We start from the raw sequence: 16,261 nt of genomic DNA on the forward strand, positions 1-16,261 counted from the left end.
CTGTCTGAGCCAAGAAAAGCTCCCACAATTAGTCCTGGAGGGAATTCTGCACCTGCTGCGTTTGGAGCCCTAGTAGATCTGCATATTCCTCCAGGACTGCACAATGCACCACTTGGTTGCAATAGGGCAGTACACAATGGTTTGAGCTCCTCACACAAACAGGAGAATCAGACCAGTCAAATCCAAAGCTGCGGCACACTTCAGGTGTTAGGTCCTGCCCACGCTAGAAGAGTGCACTGTACTTTAACCTGTCGGGAACTGCTGTGCTGCAAGAGGTCTAGCTAAATCTGTAGTGTAGACAGAATTAACGCCTTCAAGCTGCTCTAATCAATCTTGCTAAGGATAAGCCCAGTACTAGATCACAGAGTTCTGTAACACACATTGGGACCACTTGTCCCTCACTGGGGACACCCCACTGTCCACACTAAGGAGAAATCCTGAAACTCAAGCCAGCCTGAGAAATAAATCTGTCCTCTTACTCCTTCTTCCACCTGCATCTGTCCTCCTCTATCGCCCCATCCTGCATGCCCAGCTCCTGGGTCAATGCTGCTGGAACTGCCTCCAGGCTATGCTAAGGACAGGGAAGCCACCTGTTCCTTCACTCAGCTTTGTTCTCTTTGGTGCTACAATAAAAAATAAAAATTAAAAACAAAGTCAGCAAAACACATATAAAAACAAGCTTTAAGATATGCCAATACTTCCTGAAGAGGTAACACAATAACAAGTTCATATCTGAGGTATTTTATCTGCTCAATAGAACCTGACTCAGGCCTGCACGATGGAGGAGACATCACCAGGGCGGGAGCAGGAGAAGTTGGAGCCACAGGCTGAGAGAGACATGGCCAGGGCAGGAAGGGACCAGTCTTACGTGCTGCAGGAGGGGAGAAGACAGCGCGGGGAAAACAGCGGCAAGGAGCTAGATCTATGGAAGGGCACCAAGGGACTAGCTTGGCTGACACACAAGCAGTGATGGCCTAAAACAGCCGTCGCTTCCTGTATTGAGACTTTACTGGGCAATAGGGGAGATTTTCTTCAGCCTCTCTGCTACCAAAGGCCCGTGGCCTCATTCAACTGGGATGCACCATGTGGAGCGGTCCCCGCTCCGGCTCTCCTGTCCCTTTGACCCAGGTGAGCCTTGTGAATGCTGGCTGTGATTGGGGCTGTGCTGTAAGGTATCTGGTAGGAGCCCAACTGAGAGACATGAGCGTCACATGGACACACACACAGAGCTCGGCAGAGGGCAAGCATCACCTCTTGTCTCCTTTAGGCAACAGTGGCCTGTAGCCGGATGAGTCTGTGTGGGGACAGGTGGGAGAGGCTAATGAAACACACTGAAGAGGGAGCGTGGTGGGAAATTTCCATTGCAAAGCCCGTCCTGTCGAGGGCCACAGGAGCAAAGGGAGGACATGAAGCAAAAGTAAAGGAAGGGGGACCCTCAGGATAAAGGCTGCGTAGCCAGTCCAATGCTCCCCCAACAGAAACAGTGCAAGGGCCATTAATTGGGGCATTTAAAACTAGCCCTGGGAACACACAGTGGGTCCAGGCTTGCACTAGCCACGGGAGAGGAGTAGCTGGACTAAGAGACTGTCTCCGTCGCTATGTAGCAGACGCCGAGGTGGGAGAGTCCCCTGCGCGCTGCCAGGACCCAAGGGAGGTGGATGCCAAAGGGGAGAAAGGGGGAGGAAGAATCATGCAAGTCTTCTGTGAATCAGCGTTGTGCCCGCTTGCCCTTTGGCCCTCGGGAGCCAGTCCCAGGAGACTGAGTGGGCGAGCAGATGAGACATGCCTGCTGTCAGCCTGCAGTGACTGCAAGAGGGAACAAACATAAGGGGCAAAGCGACCGAAGTCCCTCTGGGTGTAGGATTGTCAATACACTGTGTTACACTAGGGAATTCCACCCAGCTGTTGACTGGAGAACAGGAACCCTTCCCCCACCCCAATGACTACCTCCCTGCTCCTTCCACCTGCCATGATGATGTCTCCCCCCTCTGCACACCCGCAGCCCCTAGAGACAATCCCTGATTGAAAAATGCTGCACATCCCTTTCCCCTCGCCCCCCGCCCCCCGCAGGAACAGTCACACCTGGAAAAACAACAAAAAAGGCTGGACAGACAGGCCTTGCCAACTCGCCAGCCAGAAGGTTTCATCATCTGGCCACTGACCAACCCCAAAGCAGGTTTCTTGAGATGAGGTAATCTGTGCGACTCCTTCCTGGCTTGCTCTCTGCCTTGGACGGAGAGGGCAGAGCTGCCGGAGGCCAATGAGAGAGAGAGCCCGCTCCCTCGTCCGTCAGAGAGACCAGCTGGTCGAAGGCTCGGCGCTGGGGGTGCCCCTGGACGAGGTCGGGCTGGGAGAGCAGTGGGAGCTGCTGCTGCTACTGCAGGTGCTTTGGGTGCTGGATCCTGCAATGAGATGGACGACGGGCTTCTGGGCAAACAGGACTCCTGCAGGACAGAGAGGGGTTTGGAACCAGGTTACTGGAACACCAGACCAACACAGTGCTCGGAGAAGGCCACCTGGCTAGCCCAGACCAAAGTATGCGGCAGGAGAAGAGAGGCCACCTGCCAAGGGACTCTACCAGGGAGAGTTAGCCCAACCCCGTTGAGCAGGGTCAGGAAGCTGCAGCCAGCATGGAACCGGCAGGAATAGAGCAGAACTTGCCCAAAACAAAGGCCGATCGAGTGAAACCCCTTGGCAGCTTCAGAGCCGTTTCCAATGCACTTTTGCTCTGCTGGAGCAGAGCGCCGCTGGGAACGCAGCCCTCTGCCCTCACCATGGGGATCACCAGCCAACTGCGCAGGGCTGGGGATGTAAATGGAACGGACACGCCTCGGCTGGGGGGAGGGGAAGAAAAGCTCGGCTTGTTAAAGCGGCTCCTCAACAGGAGAAGGCTATTTCCAAAGTTCCCTGCGCCCAGGTGCGGGGTATCTCCTATAGCAGCAAAGGATGAAAAGCAGCCCTGGTACCACACACCAGGCGAGGAGGGATCTCTTGCCAGACAGTCCTTTCTTCTCTGCTACAGGGAAATGCAGCTCGCACAGAAGCTCTGCATTCAACGCCGCCTCACTACAAGGGGAGTACACTGCAATCGGGAGAGGTGCTTGCAGGTTGCATAGCTCGGATCTAGCTCTCTCGAACAATGATATAGTGAAAGCTCGGCAACATGGGCTGCAGCCTGGGCTAGCAGCCCCTGCCCGAAGCCCACGTGTGCACTTGGCTATCACGGCTTCAGTGCCATCCTAACTGCAGCTCGTTTGACCTTGCTAGACCACAGCTAGCTCGGGTGCCCATGCGGAGCTCGCATCTCCGGATGGAAGTGCAGACGCAGCCTCTGCCAGAGATCCTCTCAGAAACCTGGGCGCAGCGATCAGCCCCTCTCTTTATACAACCACACAGATGGCAGTGCCAAGACACGGTGCTGAGAAGGGTCTTGGCTATTAAAAGGCTCATGGCAGAGGACGGGGCCACTTTGACGGAGTGGTGCAGTGCAGGCTTGTGGAAAAGCAGCGACTGTGTCGACTCCAAGGTCTCTCAAAGTAACGGAAGTTTCGTTTTCACGGTTGGCAAATGTATTTCTATTAAGAGTATCCTGCTTCCAAATAAGATGGGGCAGGGAACATCCGGCCCCCAACTCGCCTGGATCCAGTCCCCAAGGCTCAGAGCACCCCCCCCCAGCATTGGGGAGCCCGCACTGGCGCTCCAGCTCTCCACCCGCCCCATCAACCCCTGCCTGGGCCCCCTGGGCTTGGGCATGCGAGTGGAATGCAGGGAGCGTCGTTCTCCTCCTCCGTCAGGGGCCACGTCAGTGAGGGGCCTTATGGGGGGTTTTTTGGCTTCTCAATTGTGTGCGGCCCACGACTGATATTTTTGGGGGTCAGTGACCCAGAAAAGGTCCCCACCCCTGAAATAAGAGCTGCTTTCCCCGCTGCACCCTCAGCTTGGAGTTCTGCACCCTGCCGGGCAGCCATTGCTTCCTCACCAGCATAGATTGTGCCGTTAATCTCCACAGACATGTTAATGCTCCCAATGCCGCTGGGTGACAAATTCAGTGCTGCTGCCGTTGCCGTCATGTCTGGTTTCTCTTCTGTGGGGGAAAGGACAGCTGGGAGTTAGGTTGTGATCATCCTCTCCCTGCTAGGTCGCCACTGCACCACTCGGGGACAGACTAACGCCTAGAGGGTCCCACTTTTGTCCCCCCTTTGAAGTGAACACTCAGCCTAGCCCCCCGCCCCCCCACAGCAGTTTCATTGCTCACACTCCTGAGCTGGTGGCCTGATTGGGGAAGGGGAAGGACTCTGAAGTTGCAAAATACATGGTTCCTGTCTGCAGGCCATGACGCAAAGGTGCTGGCTTCCTCATTTCCCTGAGGCTGCTTGACCCCAGCTCTGCTCCATGCTCTGTCCCCACTCCACTCCTCCACCCCCTCCCCTGAATGCACCTGCCCTTGCTCTCCCCTCCCCTCACAGCACCTCCTGCATGCTGCCAAACAGCTAATCACTGCAGGTGGAGGTGCTGAGAGGGCGAAGCAGGAAACACCAGCAGGGGAGGGTGGGGAGAGGAGCTGAATGGCAGGGCCGCCAGTGGGTGCTCCAGCCTATGCCATGAAGTACACTGAACAGTTTACAATTGGCTTCTATTAAGTGCTGGAATTTCAGATTTACAGCCAAGAGGAAGGTGGGGAAGTGTTCTGTGCGGTTCCCCCAAGCAGCTCTGTTGGTGCACCTCCTCATTCCCCCAGCAGCAAGGCACACGGGGGCTGCCTGGAGAAAGGGGCGTCTGTAAATACGCAGAATTGTTGGACACGTGACAGCGCAGGCTTGTGACTACCACCAGGCTCAAACCCTGGTCCCTCAGAAGGAAAGAGTATGGGACCCAGCGAACATGCAATGCGTGGGCAGCACGTGGCTTTTGTCAGCTTCACTCCAAACCCTGCTCTGCTCTCCCGGCTCTAGCCTGGGTCCGAACAGCAGTTTTATGGCCCTGCAGCCCAACGCTGAGTCAGCTGCCCCAGGCCAGATGCGGGTGGGCGCTGGTGTTTTCGTGCGGGGTAGATATCTCCTCAGCTAGCAACGGCTAGGCTGCAATACTGCTGCCTGCCACCAGAGGGAGCAAAATCTTCTCAAATACCAGACTCTCCAGGCCGGAAACAGAAACTGGTCATCTTGACCAACATGTGAAACCTCCTGCTTCAATCTACATATCTGGGGTCTCCCTTTTAAGTGGCTGCCCTGGGAACTAGGTACACTACAATTTGGGGATTTTGGTGGGAAAAAACATGGGGTTGCTTCCCCTACCCAGGGTTTTGGGGATCACCCTGCTTTTGTGGGACTTTCTCTGGCTGCAATCCTGCTCAGAGGTTAGCAGTATCGGTGCTGGGTTGGGTGCAGTGTGCAAATGCCAAGCAGGGGCAGAAGAGGTTTTCCTGTGGCTGAAATGTACGAGAGTAACCGCTCTGGCTGAAACATCCTGTGTAAATCCTACCCTTTTTCTAATTCCCATTGGACGTTGCATTCCTTCTGGGCTATCATGGCTGCTGTTCCAGCGAGAAATGCTATGGACACAACTAACATTTAACCCAAGAGCAGTTAAGGCCTAATACTTTTTATCGGCAGATTGCAAATCACTTTACAAAGGAAGCAAGTCTGATTATTTCCATTTTACAGATGGGGAAACTGAGGCAATGAAAGGGAAAGTGACTTTTGCCCAAGGTTATCCAGCAGCAGAGCCGGGAAGAGAACCCAGGTGCCCCGAGTCCTGGGCAAAATCCTGGCTCACCTGAAGCCAGCAGCAATGCTTCTGTCAGCTCCAGCAGGACCAAGATCTGACCCTAGGCCACGTGTCCTCTCAACCAGAGCTACCCAGTGCAGAACTGCTGCTGCTGCTAATGAGCAACGGCGTCCAGACAGCCCTTTCCCTTTCCCCATGCAACGTTAAACCGCCGTGGCCTGGCGGCGTTTGCCTCCGAAGGTGCAATTAGATGGGGTTTGAGCTCTTTAATTTAAATGGATGAAAACGTTTGAAGAAGAAAAAACAGCTGTTGGACTGAAATCTTCTGAGACACTTCTGGCTTCTCGTTCCCTCTCACCACAGCCCTCAGGGCAGAGGGGTGGAAGTGCTGTGCTATTTAATCAGCTCTGGAAGTCACATTAGAATTACACCGATTCTGACAAGTGACCTTTAAGGATGGACTCTACATTCACTCAGTCTTTTCAGCGGCAGTTTCCCCCCACTGGGAGTGCTACTTGCACTCAAACCTCTAATGGAGCCTGCACATGTCTGGAGACTATGATGTGAGACAATCTCCTCCGGTAGCAGAATGCCAGGGGGGTTTCCTTGGATCTGGGAGCAAGGGCAGTGGCACATGGATCTAGAGAAGCTGGGTCATTTCTCCTCGGAAGCAGAGTCACCAGCAATACCATCACTAGAATCATAGGATCCTAGGCTGGGAGAGACCTCAGGAGTCTTCGAGTCCAGCCCCTTGCACAAGGCAGGACCAACCCCAACTAAATCAACCCAGTCAGGGCTTTGTCAATCCAAGATTTAAAAACCTCCAGGGATGGAGATTCCACCCTGTCCCCTAGGGAACCCATCCCAAGGCTTCCCCACCTACCTAGGGAAATAGTTTTTCTTAATGTCCAACCTAGACCTCCCCCCCTGTAATTTAAGATAATTGTTTCTTGCTCTGCCATCTGTTGCTACTGAGAACAGCCTTTCTCCATCCCCCCTGGAACCTCCCTTCAGGAAGTTGAAGGCTGCTCTCAAATCCTCCCTCACTCTTCTCTTCTGCAGACTAAACAAAACCAAGTCCCTCAGCCTCTCCTCGTAGGTCCAGCCCCCTCATCATTTTGGTTTCCTTTCCCTGGATCCTCTCCAATGTATCCACATCCTTTCTATCGTGGGGGGCCCAGAACTTGACGCAATACTCCAGATGTGGCCTCACCAGTGCTGAATAAAGGGAATAATCACTTCCCTAGATCTGCTGGCAATGCTCCTTCTAATGCAACCCAATATGCCATTTGTCTTCTTGGCTACAAGGGCACACTGTTCACTCATATCCAGCTTCTCATCCACTGTTTGTGGGATCAGGTAAGGGATGTCAGGAAATTCATGCCCGGCTGCAACACAGTGGCACCAGAATCTGCTATCCCTAGGCTATTCTAGGAACCAGGGATAGCCGGGGGCTGTGTGGGCGCACCCAGCGAGTGGGATAGGTTGCGTAAGTGCCAGAGTGCCATTGCCTAAAGTCCTGCTCTGGAGTGAAGACCCTATACCTGGGGCATAAAGAAAGGCTTCCCCGCTTTGGGGTGCTCAGTCCAGCACACAAAGAACCCCTCATCTAGCAAGGGCATCTCCTCACCCCTGCCATTGATTTTGATCTTCATGGGGATCTGCCGCGCCATGCTGAACAGGTTGCGCTGCAGTGCCTGCTGGACAAGACGCTGCTCCTCCTCTGTCATCCGCGAGAGTTTCTTCTCGGGCGGCTCTCCAGCCTCCAGCCTCTCCCTCAGCTGTTCCAGTGTGGCTGTCCTTCCCGCTGCACTCGCCTGCTGGTTAGCCAAGGTCACTGGCATGGCAATGCGATTTGGCATGGACACAGTCAGAGGGATGCCATCGCCTAGAAAAACAGTAAGTCAAGCTCTACAGAGCTCCCCAGGGAAAGCAGTCAGCTTCCAAAGCCCAGGATGGGAGGGGCTAATGGGACAACTAGGCTGCTCAGAGGAACCAAACTTGGCTGGTCCATTACATGGCAACCTGGTGGCTTATTCCCACTGTATGCTTGCTCCCAATCTACGCACACGTCCAGGGCTCTGAGATCCCCCCCGCCATTCTCAAATGGAACTGCTACTCCCCTGTGCCTCCTGCTACTCCTTCCTTTGCTGGAGCACTCAAGCTCCACTCTGGGATGGTTTGCGTGGCCTAGCGCCTCCAAGGAGTTTAGGCTCCTAATGTCCACTGAAATTGAGGAATCCTCTGAGGATCTGAGCTGATTTGACTCTCCTTGGGAGAGTGGTGCTAGAGTGAGCAGTGGAGACACACTCTCCCCTTCTTAATTCTTTTCTGAAACATACCAGGGTATTGCCAATGCTCCGCCAAGCACCCCAGCTACCTCTTATAGCACCATTCCTGCTCCCTAACAGAACGCAGCACTTCCATCACAGTTTTCACAGTCACACAACAAAAACTGGCTAATTCTATGCCACCCCACTGCTGGGAATTAGCCACTATTTCACAGACGGGGAAACAGAGATGCGCTAGGTTAAGTGACTTGCCTAAGATTGCAGAGGAAGTCAGACCTGGAGACAGGCCTAGAGCCTCAGTAATTCCTGGCTGATCCCAGTCCTGTCCTCATTCCTCTATCCTTCCCTCTCTCCCCCTGCCCTGCAGTCTTGGCTGATTAGTCAGTGTCAGTGCAAACTCTCTCACTACTGACTTAGCACATATTTAACAGGTTAGCCTGCAGTTTGAGGGCATCCTTGAGCCATCCAAGACCTCTCAGTGTCTCCAAACTTACTTTCTTTCACCCACTGCCTGCTTCCCCAACAAACATTCTCCATCATGCATAGATGTACACAGCAGACCTTTCCTGAGAGCTGCCGCAGGAGAGAGTCGGGAGTTGCTGGTTCCGCTCCCTGGGGCAAGGCCGATGATCGGGAAGCGGATCTTTGGAGGAGACAGGAGGGAAGGAGGCCCTGTGGTGGTGGGCGAGTAACTGAACAAGGAGGAGCTGTAGCTGGGCCGTCTGCCTTCCCGTCTGTTGCCGTCAATTGCAGCCTGCAGCTCGGCAGGAGAGCTTAGGGACTTCTTCTCACATTCGTAGGCATATAAGTACTTCATATACCTGGGAATAAAACACAGGGGGGAGGGAATTCAGGCAAGTGTACTCAGGAGCCCCTGTAAAAAAGGGGATTCTGGGAATGTTCATGGTACTACACATTGCCCAGGAGTGCATGCAGGACTGGGCCCTTTGGACCTAACTCTGCCAAACAATATTCATTATCGCTTTGTGTTCTTACGCTTGCTCTGCAGCCTGCTCTGTAGTTAGAGCGCCAAGTGTCATTTTCAGATGACGTTCGTGGACTCTGATAGTCCAGACTTTGCAGGGAAGATGCTACGTATGTAGATCTAAGGAAGCAGGAAGAAAGTTGGACAGAACATAGTCTTTAAGAAATTGCACGTGGTCCCAGAATGAAAGACCGTCATTTGCACGCTTATGGAGAAGAGGAAGGGTTAAGGGATCAACTCTAACTTTCAAATTGCTTGACTGGAGTGACAAGCTCTACAACTATAATGTTCTCTTGGGTTTACCCCACTCTCTTGGAATTTTTAGGTGAGTTTTGGGGGGAGATGTTTTCCTGACTGTCTTAGGGAGGTTTACAGGAGAAACTCTCCTTTCTCTGAGCCCAAAGAACTGCCAAGCTCCAAGAATGGCACCCACCTAGGCTCCCGATACAGTGCACATATGGGGTCCCTACCCCTTTTGCACTTTCAGGGTTCAGAAGGATGGGACCAAAGCACCCATGCAGCCATTTCCAGCATCCAGTTTATTATGGTATCACTCTGGGACTCTAGTCACTGACCTAGTTATAGATTCAAGGGCTGACTTGATGATAGTCTCTAAGTACCCTTCAGTTTAGCAGAGAAAGGTAGAACACAGTCTAATGGATGGAGGATAAAGCTGCCCAAAAATAAGATGTACATTTATAGCAGTGAGAGTAATTAATCATTACAACTTACTGAAGATTGAGTAGATTCTTCACTGCTGACAATTGTTGTCACAATCCAAAAGCTCTGCTCTAGGCATTATTTGGGGGCAATTCTCTGGCACGTTATGCTTGGGGGGGGACGGTATTAGACTAGATGACCGCATTGTGAATCAGGGCCCTGCTGTGCAAGACACGCCCCTCCAGTACATTATTCACTATGCCCTTAAATTAGCTGCACAGGTTCCAGCAGCTCCTTTGTTCTCTGTTTTCTTCAAGAATGTGGCAAAAATCCCTTATTAACTGTACTAGGCATATATGGCAAGTGATTTCTAAACCTGGGCACAACTAAACTTGACTGAGATCTCACAGGTATTTGTTCTCAGCCAGAGCTGTTTTCATGCCAATGTCGTATCCCCAGCTGTTTTGACTGTTTGAAAAAACCTAATACCTTACTCCTCAATTCTCCTGGTATTTACAAAAAAAAAAAAAAAAAAAGTAGTGACTTAAAAAAAAAAAGTGACTTTCTTTAAAAAAAAAAAAAAGGCACTTTGGGAAGAGGCTGTGCCTGGAAAAGCACAGTGAAAAAGCACATTCCAAACTCTCCCAGAGTACAGAGAACACATTCAGAATGAAAAGAGTTTCGCAATCTCTGGTTCGGCGGTCAGACCACCATATAGCTCCTATAGAGCACGTTGCATGAGTAGATCTCAAAGCACTTCCCCAAGGTGGTCAGGATCATTAGCCCCATTTTACAGATGGAGATTTCTTTTTTTACCCTTTTTATACCCTTGCAGGAGGAATAACAGGTATTTCAAATTAGGGCTTTAATTCAAACTACCGGCTCCCTGCTGCGTGTAGCCACGGGCAGTTAGTCCGGACTAGTGAAATTTCAAAATGGCGACCGGACGGGAAGATGCAAATAAAGCCCAGGATATTTAAATTCCGGGCTTTGTTTGCAACTTCGAATGCCTACATTAGCCTCCCTAGTTCGAACTAGGGGGCTAGTGTAGACATACCCTAAGAGACTCTCTGGTTTACAGAAGGAGAAACAAAGGGAGGGGCAGGTCACTCCAAAGTCACATAATTCGTCAGGGGCAGAGTTGAGACCAGAACCCCGAAGTCCTGATTCCCAGGGCCCTGCTCTAGTCACTAGACCTCACTGCCCCTCAACCTGGACAAAAATGTTAGCAGGGCGATTTCCACTGTTGCGTATTTTGTTGGTTCTATTCTGTGGTCCCTACATGTATTGCTATCCTACCTAATCTACATTAACTATTTGTGGGGTGGGGAGTATAGTATCTAGGTGCTGAACACAAATTGCCAACTCAGAAGACTGGATTATTATGATTACTAGTCACGTTTGCTACAGTTGTATCTAAAGCCAACCATGAACAGTCCCTCATCATGCTAGGTAAGGCACAAACACAAAGCAGCAGCTGCTCCCGGCCCCACAACTTACCATCTAGTCTACGGATGTGAATGACTAGTCGACAGACTAGTTGACTAGTCGCTTCCTCCCACCCCGCTTGCTGCCTCTATCAGAAAGAGGCAGCAAGCGAGAGGAGTGGAGGGGGGTACTTCAAAGTGGCAGCACAGCATAGAGCCTGGGGCCAGATCCCAGGCTTTATGCAGCACTGCCGCTTTGAAATGCCACATGCAGCCAGGGGCCAACTGGGATGTCCCAGGCTGCACACAGCTTTTCAAAACAGCAGTGCTGCGTGGAGCCCCGGGTTAGCTGGGGACGCCCCTGCTGACCCTGGGCTCTGTGCGGCGTTGCTGTTTGAAACGCCGCGGGGACCCTGACGCCGGGATCCCTGCTACGTTTCAAAGGGTGTGTCTAGACTACAGGGTTTTGTCAACAAAACTATACCTGCGTCAACACTACTGCCGAGTTCTGTCAACATAACATCGACAGAAATCGGCAGTTTTGTCGACAGTGGTAAACCTCATTCTACGAGAAATAAAGCCTTTTGTCAACAGAGTTCTGTTGACAGAAGGCGTTATTGCATCTACACTGTCCTTTGCATCTATATTGTCATGTCGACGAAGCGGCTTGCTTTGTTGACAGAACTGGATGTAGTCTAGACGCTCTTTGTCGACAGAAGCTTTGTCGACAAAGCCACTGTTGACAAAAGCCTGTAGTCTAGACGTACCTAAACTGGCAGCGCAGCGTGGAGCTCGGGTCAGCAGGGGAGTCCCCAGCTAACCTCGTGCTCCATGCGACGCTTTTGCCTTTGAAGTGTAGTAACAGCCGTAGTGCCGTTGCTACATTTCAAAGGTGGAAGCACCCTATCGACTATTCGATTAGTTAATTACTTGGTATTTAACACCCCTAATCTAGACACAGGATGGGGGGAGGGTTAATCATGTGATGGCACCAAAAGGCATGCTAGCTCCATGGCTGTTATTTTCTGAAGGGTGGGGACAGATTTAGTTGGGAGCAGATCAGCGAAACAGAAAGACAAGTGAAGGGAAAGGGATCCTTGAAGAGAAGGTGGCTCAGAGGACAGAACCAGGGGAAAGAAGGTAAGAGGGATAGGTGTGGAGTGAAGTTGAGGTGAAGAGACTATGGGGAACAAGGAGGAGAAAGCTCAAAGCAAACTGCTAAGGTCCGTTTTTGCCACTGCAGGAGTCAATTTGCTTATTTTTCCCCCCTCATCCCCTTTCTTCCTTTCTCCTCTCTATTCTTCCCCCTCCTCATTTCCACCAGCTGTGTGCTCCCAGCAGGAAGGCTCTGTACTTACTGGGTCCGAAGTGTAAACGCTGCACTGGTGATGGAGGTGGGCAGGTTAAGGCCTTTGGTGATCTCCCGCCATATCTTCTTGTTTATGATTTCCACCAGCCCCCCCTTCTCAGTCACCAGTTTGTAGAGCATGTAGAGATCCAGGATCTGCTTCGCCATGATGGGGATTCGATTGATGGGCGTTCCTGCAATATCACAACAGGACGGCAGGGAAGGGATCATGGAGACAGAAAATGAGGACAAGAAAAAGTCAGGCAGGTAGGAGCTATTGATCTTCCTGCTAGTGAGAAATGAAGGCAATCTTGTTTGTAACCTGACCAGAGCATACTCGGTAGGAAAGTAAATTAGAGAGACTTAGCTACACACCAAGTCTTGTTCATGGAAAATCCTTTCCTGCAGGCAAAAGCTATTACCAGACAAATAAAAACATGTGGATAGGCAGCAACTTGGGGAACAGGGAAATTCAGGGGAGGTGAAGAAGTTTTAAATGAAGAGGCTTTTAAATTCAGGACCGGAGATGTGAACTACAGCAGAGCAGCAGCAGAGTTTTGATCTATGGGAACTTCCCAGTGAACTACTAGACACAATTTGTTTCATTCCCGCTCTTGAGGAAGGTGAAGAACCCATGAAATAGCTCTTTGCAAAGAACGAGACCTGCTTATGCATCAGGATTCTCTGATGCGCTGTCAAAAATGTTCCCTTCCTCTCTATATTCTGTACTCGATGAGAGAGCAGAGATAGAAGGGAATGATGCTATTTCAGATCTAATCTCCCCTCTCCCCATCCACACACCCCTTTTTCAGTTGCTTCTGCTCATGCTCTTAGCACAGTACTTTTGATCTGACTCCTGTTTCCCCTCCCTCAAGTGACCCTAACCCCCTTCTCCCATTTTAACTTCTCTCTCACTCCTTATTTGGTGCTGACGCTCTCCCTGGCAGAGGGAAGCAGATTACAGCTGCCTCCAGACTCCATCAGAACTGTTCCTGCATAAGACAGAGGGTCAGCGGATGATCCCTCCCTCTAAGGGGGAGGATGGGGTTGCCACGTTGCTCCCAGTCCTTCCCACTGCAATCCTGGGGATGCTGAATTCTGACATTCTGTGTTACTGTGTCACTGCTGGCCCCACGTTTTTTCCTTTTTGGGGGAACAGAGGCGGGTGAGGGTGAAAGGAATTTGAACACTTACTCCAGCACCCTTTGTCTCCTTCAGCTCCAACCACAATTTAGCTTTTTATTAAGACCATATTTGCAAATGCTAAGTTCCTCCCACACCTTGTGTTTTATACTGGTGTTCAGCTGATTTAGAGTCAACATCTGCTCTTTCTGAAGACAGGTTTAACAGAAATCAAGATCAACTGAAATCTAATTTTTTTAAATCATTTTTAAGTGGGTTTTCTGGGTTGCTGATCTTTATAGTATTTGCAACCCAAACACAGTCACAATAAACAAGAGCCAGCATGTGAAACTAACTAGTCCATGTTTATTGTCCAAACTAAGCAGCAGTCGAGTGAAAGGTGCATTAGATTTCAGACACCGGCTATATCTTTCCTGCATCTGTTACTGAGCTGGGAAATCATGAGTCAATCAGCTTTCAAACACATTGCAGAACAACAGCAGTGCTACAGAGACACCTGCACATGGGAACTGGACCCAGTCAGGAGAGGCGCATAGATATCGGGGCAGGTATCCCAGAGGTCACAGCTCCACGGCTCACTGCTTCTCTAGGCTTCCTTTCCCAGTGTTGTGGGACAACCTACCTGTCCCTTCTGTTCAGTTTTAGGAATCTCACAGGTTATCACGGGCATAACATCTAATTTTTAACTGGCCAGTGTCCCTTTACCAGAACTCTAAAATAAGGAGATGGGGAGGGATTTTTAAGTTGCAACTAATGAAATCTAGCCAAGGAGAAAGAAAAATATAGGCATGGCAAATATTGAATTACACAGAAAGTGCCATGCTAGATCAAAGCAATCATCCATCTAACTTCCATCTAAATCACCTATCTATCTAGGGGCAGAAGTCCATACCAAAATCTTTACAGGAAGACATAAGCCAGTAATACACAGCTATGAAATAATTAGCCCATAAGGGAGATTTCTTCCAAACACTCACTAGTCAGTGGTTTGGCATATGCCCTAAAGCAAGAGAATTTATAGCCCTTATGAATGAATGGTTTTTATTCTGCTTTGTGGAAAGAGTCCATCTAAACTCCACTGACACTCCCCGTGCCCAAAGCGTGTAATCCTTTTTTAGAATCCTGTGATGCTTCTTCCCCTAGGAACCAGCTGGCATGGAGTTCCATGGGTTAATTTTCCACCAGTTAATTATATGCTATGTAAAATACGTCCTTTTGTTAGCTTTAAATATGCTACCTTGCAGTTTTATTGAGTGTCTCCTTGTTCTTCTATTATGGGTGAAGGTCAACTGGAACCCTGAACAGACAAGTCACCATTCTGCCTACAGCTATCTCCCTTTTTACCTGTCTTTGCTCTGAATAGTCCTCTCTTGCGCCACAGGGGAGACACCTGTCAAGCGGTAATGCCAGAGCTGTTATCTATTAGCAGTATCTCATCTGCCGCTTTCATTCTGCATCCTATAGTTTGCCTCTAGGACTAAGATTAGAATCATTCCCAAACAATTTAAATGTGTTTAGTTCCCATTCATCCTAACTAGCCATTCAGAGTTTAAACCCAGGGCTGGTCTGCACTGAAAGTTGAGGCTGTATGAATGTGTTGATTAGGGTGTGATTTTTTTACCAGTACATTTACACCAATACAGTTAGCGTTGATACAATTATACCAGTATAAAGATGCCCTATGCCAGGATAGCATATTCTCCTTCCATACGGCAAGCATCTTTATACGGATACATCTGCATGTAGCAGAGAAGAGTTATAATCACTGTAACCCTACCAGAATGGGTAAAGCAGTACAATTTTCTAGGGCAGACAAGGCCTAGATCAGTTTGAACCGTGTTAAGAGTTTCAAGGTAGGTCACTTGGAATGGGTAAAGGTTCCGTGTAGACAGAGACAGCATTTCTGTACAGAAAACGTTGCAGGATCAACCTGGCAATAGCATATGCTCCACCTTCTCACCACAGCTTTTGCTGAATATGTCGATGACTTATCTGCCTATTTTCCTCAGAGGGCTTTCAGAAGCTGAACTGGGAACATCCAACGCTGCTGCCAGGCACTGTGTGTGAATAAAAATCATATCGATCCTTTCTTCAGCCCACCCCAAAAATAGGAAGCGAGTCTGGTTTTAACTCCTTTAATGCTGGATACAGCTCTCTGACCAGGTGGGTATTTGCAAGGGCCTGCCAGAGAATGTTCCAGCAAAGCAGACAATTACAAAAGTTGCACTGATGAGGCTACAGACCAGATCAGAGTCCAGTTCTTGGGTCAGCAATGAGGCGGAGGGAGAAATCCTCCTCCCCCTTATCTCTCCTTTTCCCCTGAGGCCATCTTGTGCTGCTCAACCTCCCCCCCTTCCCCAATCCAATTGAGAGAATGGTATTAGCTTGCTCATAAGGGACTTTCATCCAGCTATGCTTGGACAGTGGCCAGATGGGGCAGCTGAAACATGAAAGGATGGGCCATTAATGAGGTTCCTCAGGAAAACGGCCTGGCATGGGGAAATACTGAGCTATTACAGTTCAAAAACCAAAACAACAAACCCTGAACTTTAGCCAAATCTATTAGTTCCCCCCCCCCCTTTCCAGTGTGTCTCAACCCAAGATCTTGAAATACTTTACATACATTAATCAATGAACTGCCCTTCCTCAGCATGGCTGTGAAAATATGATCCCCATTTTA

The 16,261-nt window shown here is 50.2% G+C and overlaps 1 protein-coding gene across 2 annotated transcripts in view; it reads right to left on the minus strand.

Annotated features, from left to right (window-relative positions):
- Window positions 1–663: 663 nt before the first annotated feature.
- The window catches only part of ARID3B (AT-rich interaction domain 3B), a 51,680-nt gene continuing 36,082 nt past the window's right edge, over window positions 664–16,261 (minus strand). For both annotated transcript variants that reach the window (XM_075897443.1, XM_075897444.1), the window contains exons 5-9: window positions 12,449–12,632; window positions 8,580–8,839; window positions 7,358–7,615; window positions 3,980–4,084; window positions 664–2,444 (exon numbers count right to left, since the gene is read on the minus strand). In XM_075897443.1, coding sequence (XP_075753558.1) covers window positions 2,290–2,444; window positions 3,980–4,084; window positions 7,358–7,615; window positions 8,580–8,839; window positions 12,449–12,632 — 962 coding nt within the window. In that variant the 3' untranslated portion in view covers window positions 664–2,289. The remainder of the gene's footprint in view (window positions 2,445–3,979; window positions 4,085–7,357; window positions 7,616–8,579; window positions 8,840–12,448; window positions 12,633–16,261) is intronic.

This window comes from Pelodiscus sinensis, chromosome 14 (genome assembly GCF_049634645.1).
Source record: "Pelodiscus sinensis isolate JC-2024 chromosome 14, ASM4963464v1, whole genome shotgun sequence".
Classification (NCBI taxonomy): Eukaryota; Metazoa; Chordata; order Testudines; family Trionychidae; genus Pelodiscus; species Pelodiscus sinensis.